The sequence below is a fragment of the Taeniopygia guttata genome, chromosome 25 (assembly GCF_048771995.1).
Source record: "Taeniopygia guttata chromosome 25, bTaeGut7.mat, whole genome shotgun sequence".
NCBI lineage: Eukaryota > Metazoa > Chordata > Aves > Passeriformes > Estrildidae > Taeniopygia > Taeniopygia guttata.
The window spans coordinates 6,531,391-6,539,228 of record NC_133050.1 but is presented as its reverse complement, the minus strand read 5'-3'; the positions used below and the strand labels follow the sequence as shown (position 1 = coordinate 6,539,228).

The window sequence follows — 7,838 nt, the reverse complement described above, 5'->3', positions numbered from 1 at the left end:
CTAGCGCAGGGGTGGCTGGGCTAATGAAGGAGAGCCTTGGGCTAATGATGGGGTGGGGGCTTGAGCCTGGTGGGGGGGGGGGCTGTGGTAATTCGGGGGGTGTAACTGAGCGCGGGGGGGGGCTGGGCGAGCACTGGCCACCCCCGGGCTAGTGAGCCTGGGGGAGTGTGGGGGGGTTGGGCTAATGAGAAGCACCCCCGGGCTAATGAGGGGGGCGATAATGATGGGGGGTCGCTGATGGGGGGGAGGGGGTAACACAGATGCCGTGGTGGTGGTGGTGGTGTTGGGGGGGGGTTGGGCTAGCGCTGGCCACCCCCGGGCCAGTTGTCCGTGCGGAGGGGGGGGGGGGGGCGGGGGCTCCCGGTATTTTTATCCGCGCGCCGCCGTTGCCGGGGAACGGGGCCGGGGGGGGGGGGGGGGCCCGGAGAGCGCGGAGCGAGCGGGGCTGCGGCAGCGGTGAGAGCGGGCGGGGGGCGCGGGGGGAAAGGGGGGAGCCCCCCGAACCCGGCCGGACCCCCCCAAACCCGGTTGTGCTCCCCCCAAACCCGGCTGGGCCCCCTAAACCCGACCGTGCCCTCCTTAAACCGGACCGTGACCCCCCCAAAACCCGGCCGTACCCCCCCCCCCAAACCCGGCCGAGCCCCCCAAATACAGCCGAACCCCCCCCAAACTCGGTCGTGCCCCCCCAAACTCGGCCGTGCCCCCCAAACCGGGATGGGGAACGGGGAGGGGGGACGGGGGAATTTGGGGGTGGTGCCGCAGGGACCCCCCCGGGGCACACGCGTGTGTAAAGGGGTGGGGGGGGTGCGCGTGACCTGGCTGCGCGTGCCCGCGAGTGTGAGTGTGCAAGGGGGGCTCGGCGCGTGTGCAAGGCCCGCAGGGGGCTGAACTCGTGTGTGGGGAGGGGACGGTGCCCCCATTCCCTCCCAGTGCCCCCAGTTTGGGGGTTCCATTCCCTCCCAGTGCCCCCAGTTTGGGGGTTCAATTCCCTCCCAGTGCCCCCAGTTTGGGGGTTCCATTCCTTCCCAGTCCCCCCAGTTTGGGGGCTCCATTCCCTCCCAGTCCCCCCAGTTTGGGGGTTCCTTCCCTCCCAGTCCCCTCAGTTTGGGGGTTCAATTCCTTCCCAGTCCCCCCAGTTTGTGGGCTCCATTCCTTCCCAGTCCCCCCAGTTTGAGGGCACTGTCCCCCCAGTTTGAGGGCTCCATGCCCCCAGTTTGGCACCTCCATCCCCCCATTTCCCCCATCCCAGTCCCCCCAGTTTAGCACCTCCATCCCCCAATTCCTCTCTCCCAGTACCCCCAGTTTGAGCTTCCACTCCCCCAGTTTGAGGGCTCCATGTCCCCATTCCCCCATCCCAGTCCACCCAGTTTGAAAGCTTCATCCCCCCATTCCCCATCCCAGTCCCCCCAGTTTGGCACCTCCATCCCCCACTCTGCCATCCCAGTCCCCCCAGTTTGAGGGCTCCATCTCCCCATTCCCCCATCCCAGTCCCCCCAGTTTGAGAGCTCCATCTCCCCATTCCCCATCCCAGTCCCCCCAGTTTGAGAGCTCCATCCCCCCATTCCCCATCCCAGTCCCCCCAGTTTCCCCAGTCCTCACCCCGCTGTCCCCCCACAGCCGCCGCCGATGGCTCAGGACAACGCCGCCTTCTGTGGGGTCCCCGAGGGGGTCCCCGCGGGGGTCCCCGCTGAGGCCAAGCCCCCTCCCCCGCCCCCCCAAGCCCCCAAACGCCGCCCGTGGGGGGCCGGGGTGGGCGCGGTGGCCCGGAAGCGCCAACGCTACGTGGAGAAGGACGGCAAGTGCAACGTGCAGCACGGCAACGTGCGCGAGACCTACCGCTACCTGACCGACATCTTCACCACCCTGGTGGACCTCAAGTGGCGCTTCAGCCTCCTCATCTTCATCCTGGCCTACGCCCTCACCTGGCTCTTCTTCGGCCTCATCTGGTGGGTCATCGCCTACAGCCGCGGCGACCTGGAGCACCTGGGCGACCACAGCTGGACGCCGTGCGTCAACAACCTCAACGGCTTCGTCTCCGCCTTCCTCTTCTCCATCGAGACCGAGACCACCATCGGCTACGGCCACCGCGTCATCACGGACACGTGCCCCGAGGGCATCGTGCTGCTGCTGCTGCAGGCCATCCTGGGCTCCATGGTCAACGCCTTCATGGTGGGCTGCATGTTCGTCAAGATCTCGCAGCCCAACAAGCGCGCCGAGACCTTGGTGTTCTCCTCGCACGCCGTGGTGTCGCTGCGCGACGACCGCCTGTGCCTGATGTTCCGCGTGGGCGACCTGCGCGACTCGCACATCGTGGAGGCGTCCATCCGTGCCAAGCTCATCCAGTCCAAGCAGACGCAGGAGGGAGAGTTCATCCCGCTGGACCAGACCGACCTGAGCGTGGGCTTCGAGACGGGCGACGATCGGCTCTTCCTGGTGTCGCCGCTCATCATCAGCCACGAGATCGACGAGCGCAGCCCCTTCTGGGACGTGTCGCGGGGGCAGCTGGAGAGGGACGACTTCGAGATCGTCGTCATCCTCGAGGGCATGGTGGAGGCCACAGGTAAACGGGGCGGGGACGCCTCGGTGGCGTGGGGACACCTCGGTGGCGTGGGGACATCTTGGTGGCACAGGGACACGGTGTCTTTGTGTGGATACATTTGTGGGGATGTCATCTCCGTTGGACACATCGTCTTTGTGGGGATGTATCGTCTTTGTGGGACACACCATCTCTGTGGGACAGATCCGTGGGGACACCTCCATGAGGACCCAGCATCTCCATGGGGACATCTCATTTCTGTGGGGACATCTCCATGAGGACCCAACACCTCCATGGGGACATCTCATCTCTGTGGGGACACCTCCATGAGGACACAACATCTCCATGGGGACATCTCCATGAGGATACAACATCTCCATGGGGACGTCTCATATCGATGGGGACACGTCCATGAGGACACATCACCTCCATGGGGACATCTCATCTGCATGGGGACATCTCATCTCTCTGGGGACATCGTCTTCTTGGGACCTATCACCTCCATGGGGACAGACAACATCCATGGGGACACCTCACCTCCATGGGGACATCTCTGCTGGGGGCTTCACAGCCCCCTCTACCAGATTTGAGGTCCCCCAAGATGGGGGTGCAGCACAGACCTGCCCCAGGTGGGTTTGGGGTGTCCCGTGTCCGGAGGGCTTCAGGTATTGGGGTGCCCCAAGCCCTGGGGGTTCACAGACCCTTCCTACCACATTTGGGGTCCCACCATGCCCTGGGGGCTTCTGATACCGGGGTGCCCTTGGCCCCCCAACTTCTGGGGCCTCCCCAACCCTCGTACCTGGTGGACAAGGTGCTATGGGGCCTTCAGGTATTGGGGTGCCCCAAAGGTTGGGGGTTTCACAGACCCCTCCTACCAGATTTGGGGTTTCCCATGCCCTGGATTCTTCAGGTATTGGGGTGACCATGCCCAGGGTCACTGAGATATCGGGGTGCTCGTGCCCTGGGTCACTCAGGTGTTGGGGTGCCCATGCCCTGGGTGACTCAGATATCGGGGTGCCCATGCCCAGGGTCACTCAGATATCGGGGTGCCCCAGACCCTGGGGGTTTCACAGACCCCTCCTACCAGATTTGGGGTTTCTCATGCCCCGAGTGACTCAAATATCGGGGTGCTCATGCCCTGGGTCACTCAGGTATTGGGGTCCCCATGCCCTGAGTGACTCAAATATCAGGGTCCCCATGCCCTGGGTCACTCAGGTATCGGGGTGCCCATGCCCTGAGTGACTCAGGTATTGGGGTGCCCCAGACCCTGGGGGTTTCACAGACCCATCCTAGCAGATTTGGGGTTTCTCATGCCCCAAGTGACTCAGATATCGGGGTGCTCGTGCCCTGGATCACTCAGGTATCGGGGTCCCCATGCCCCGAGTGACTCAAATATGAGGGTCCCCATGCCCCGGGTCACTCAGATATTGGGGTGCCCATACCCTGAGTGACTCAAATATCAGGGTGCCCATGCCCTGGGTCACTCAGATATCGGGGTGCCCATGCCCAGGGTCACTCAGGTATCGGGGTGCCCATGCCCTGGGTCACTCAGATATCAGGGTGCCCCAAACCCTGGGTCACTCAGATATCGGGGTGCCCATGCCCTGGGTCACTCAGGTATCAGGGTGCCCATGCCCAGGGTCACTCAGGTGTTGGGGTGCCCATGCCCTGGGTCACTCAGGTATCGGGGTGCCCATGCCCAGGGTCACTCAGATATCGGGGCCCCCATATCCAGAGTGACTCAGGTATCGGGGTGCCCCCAGGGATGACGTGCCAGGCGCGCAGCTCCTACCTGGCGGACGAGGTGCTGTGGGGTCACCGCTTCACGCCGCTGCTCAGCCTGGAGGAAGGTTTTTACGAGGTGGACTACGGCGGCTTCCACCACACGGTGCCCGTGCCCACGCCGGCCTGCAGCGCCCGCCAGCTGGCAGCCGCCGCCGCCCGCCGCGATGCCCACCTCTACTGGTCCATCCCCAGCCGCCTGGACGAGGCGGCGGCGGCGGGGGGCGAGGGGGACCCCGAAATGTCCCCCCGCGAGAGCAACGGGACCTTGGCCAGCCCCGAGTCACGGTGATGCCGCCAAAATCTGGGTGTAAATACTGAAAATCCAACCCCGTTAGGATGGTGGTGGTGGGTTTGGGGTGTCCCTGGGCTTTTGGGGTGTCCCTGGGCTTTTGGGGTGTCCCTGGGTTTGTGGGGACGAGAGGGGACCCCAAAATCCCCCATGAGAGCAACGGGACCTTGGCCAGCCCTGAGTTGTGGTGATGCCGCCAAAATCTGGGTGTAAATAGCAAAAGTCCCCCCATTATGATGGTGGTGGTGGTGGGTTTTGGGATGTCTCTGGCCCTTTGGGGTGTCCCTGGCCTTTTGGGGTGTCCCTGGGCTTTTGGGGTGTCCCTGGGTTTGTGGGGACGAGGGGGGACCCAAAAAATCTCTCAGGAGACCAACGGGACCTTGGCCAGCCCTGAGTCGCGGTGATGCTGCCAAAATCTGGGTGTAAATAGCAAAAATCCAACCCCGTTAGGATGGTGGTGGTGGTTTTGGGGTGTCTCTGGCCTTTTGGGGTGTCCCTGGGTTTGTGGGGACAAAGGGAACCCCAAAATCCCCCATGAGAGCAACGGGACCTCGGTCAGCCCCGAGTCACCAAAATCTGGGTGACCCTGTTTAATAAATCTCCCCCCGTGAGGGTGGTGGTGGCGGTTTTGGGGTGTCTCTGGATTTTTGGGGTGTCCCTGGGCTTGGGGCCTGGTGGGAGGGGCAATCCAGAGGGGTCCCCTGAGGAATTTGGGGTGAAATCGGGGTGGGCACAGCGCCCTGACCCCAATTCCTGCAGGGGGGGGGCAGGAAGGGGTCAGTGCCACCCCCCCAAGGACATGGGGACCCCCAGGGTGGGTTGGGGGTTCCCCCGAGGACATGAGGACCCCCAGGGTGGGATGGGGTCTCTCCAAGAACATGGGGACCCCAGGGTGGGTGTGGGGGTCCCTCAAGGACCCTTAGGGTGAGGTTGGGGTCCCCCCAAGGACATGGGGACCCCCAGGGTGGGCGGGGGGCACCGAGACCCCCGTGACAGCGCGGGCCGGGGGTCGCTGAGGTGGGCGAGGACACGGAGCCCCCCTCATTGCCCCCCTCCCCTCCCCCAATGTCCCCACGGGATCCCCCAAAAACGTGAAGGGGGCGGGGGGGGGGGGGGGGGGCGGCGCTGGGGCTGCGGAACCGAAAGGAACCGAAAGGAACCGAAAGGAACCGAACGGAGCCGAAAGGAACCGAATGGAACCGAATGGAACCGAATGGGGCCGAACGGGCGCTGAGCGCCACCAAAGCCCCGCCCACCCTGACCACGCCCCTCCCCCGTCGCGCGTGGGGGTGGGGGAGGGGCCCTGACCCCCCCAAAATCAGCGACCCCCGGGGCCACGCGCCCCCCCCCCCCCGTGGGACACGCGTGTTGTCCCCCCCGGGTCCCCCCGTGCCGCATTCCTGCCGCCCACGGCGGCAGCTGCGCGGGACTGGGAGGGACTGGGGGGGACTGGGAGGGACTGGGATTACTGGGAGGGACTGGGGGCAGGGCCGGGGGGGCGCGGGGCGGTCCCGGGACCCCCGTGGGGACGGTCCCGGCACGGGGCCGCGGTCCCGCGTCAGCGCTGTTTGTGCAGCTGCGGACAGCGGGACACGGGGGACACGGGGGGGACATTGTGGGGGGACAGCGGGGAGGGGGACACGGGGGGGGACATGGTGGGGGGACATTGGGGGACACGGGGAGGACATTGGCGGGGGACTTGGGGGGGACACGGGGGGACACGGGGGGGACAGCGGGACACGGGGGGGAAATTGGGGAGGGGGACACGGGGGGATACGGGGGGGACAGCGGGGAGTGGGACACGGGGGGGGACAGGGGGACACGGGGGGACACGGGGGGGACATGGGGGGACAGCGGGGAGGGGAAGGGGGGGACATGGTGGGGGGACATGGGTGGGGACACGGGGGGGACACAGGGGGGACAGGAGCAGGAGAAGCAGCCATGGCTACGGGGGACTGGGAGGCACTGGGATGGACTGGGATGGACTGGGATGGACTGGGGGGCGCTGGGAGGACTGGGATGGACTGGAGGGGCTGGGATGGACTGGGGGAACTGGGATGGACTGGGGGAACTGGGATGGACCCCGGGGAACTGGAACGGACTGGGAGCACTGGGAAGAATAGCACAGGGGGAACTGGGGGGCGTTGGGACAGACTGGGAGGAACTGGGAAGTGCTGGGATGGACTGGGAGGATTGGGGGAACTGGGATGGACTGGGGTGGACTGGGGGCACTGGGAGGACTGGGGAGACTGGGATGGACTGGGAGGTGCTGGGGACAATGGGCAGACTGGGCAGTACTGGGATAAACTGGGGCAGACTGGGAGGAACTGGGGTGCAGGTCGGAACTGAGGGGACTGGTTTGGACTGGGGTTACTGGTTTGGACTGGGGTTACTGGTCTGCACTGGGGTTACTGGTTTGGACTGGGGTTACTGGTTTGGACTGGGGTTACTGGTTTGCACTGGGGTTACTGGTTTGGACTGGGGTTACTGGTTTGGACTGGGGTTACTGGTCTGCACCGAGGCTGCAGGGCTGGATGGGGAGTGCCAGGGTCTGTACTGGGAAGATACTGGGAGGATACTGGGAGGATACTGGGCGGCACTGGAGGGCGCGGCCGGCACAGGGAGCGGAGTCGCGGGGTGGAGGAGCTGATAACTGGTGCAGACTGGTGTTACTGGTGTCACTGGGGGGTTACTGGTGTCACTGGTGTCACTGGTGTTACTGGTGGTTACTGGTGGTTACTGGTGTCACTGGTGTCACTTGTTACTGGTGTAACTGATGGTTACTGGTGTCACTGGTGTTACTGGAGGGTTACTGGTGTCACTGGTGGTTACTGGTGTCACTGGTGTCACTGGTGTCACTTGTTACTGGTGTAACTGGTGTCACTGGTGTCACCAGTACCCCCCCCCGCCGCTCTTGAGCTGCCCTTGGCGGTTGCCATGGAAACCAAGCCGGGAAAGGGGGGGGGGGTACTGGGAGGGGACCTTGGCACGGCACTGGGGACACTGGGGGGGGTGGGGGGGTGGGAACAGCCGGACACAGGAACAGCCAGAGAGCAGGAACAGCCAGACACTGGGAACAGCCAGAATTTGGGAACAGCCAGAGTTTGGGAACAGCTGGACACAGGAACAGCCAGAATTTGGGAACAGCCAGAGTTTGGGAACAGCCGGACACTGGGAACAGTCGGAATTTGGGAACAGCCGGACACCGGGAACAGCCGGACACAGGAA

General features: G+C 64.8%; 1 protein-coding gene across 1 annotated transcript; it reads left to right on the top strand.

The window, feature by feature from the left end:
- Positions 1 to 377: 377 nt before the first annotated feature.
- On the top strand, positions 378 to 5,059 carry KCNJ9 (potassium inwardly rectifying channel subfamily J member 9). The gene is made up of 3 exons (XM_041721041.2): positions 378 to 456; positions 1,618 to 2,560; positions 4,300 to 5,059. Exons 2-3 carry the CDS (start codon positions 1,627 to 1,629, stop codon positions 4,608 to 4,610), a joined length of 1,245 nt encoding a protein of 414 aa, XP_041576975.1. The 5' UTR covers positions 378 to 456; positions 1,618 to 1,626; the 3' UTR covers positions 4,611 to 5,059.
- The last annotated feature ends 2,779 nt before the right edge of the window (positions 5,060 to 7,838 follow it).

Excerpts from the sequence above, each read along its gene's own strand:
- KCNJ9 (XM_041721041.2), top strand. The coding sequence starts at position 1,627 with ATGGCTCAGGACAACGCCGCCTTCTGTGGGGTCCCCGAGGGGGTCCCC. Across the intron at positions 2,561-4,299 it reads GGGCATGGTGGAGGCCACAG|GGATGACGTGCCAGGCGCGC; the intron begins GTAAACGGGGCG and ends GGGTGCCCCCAG.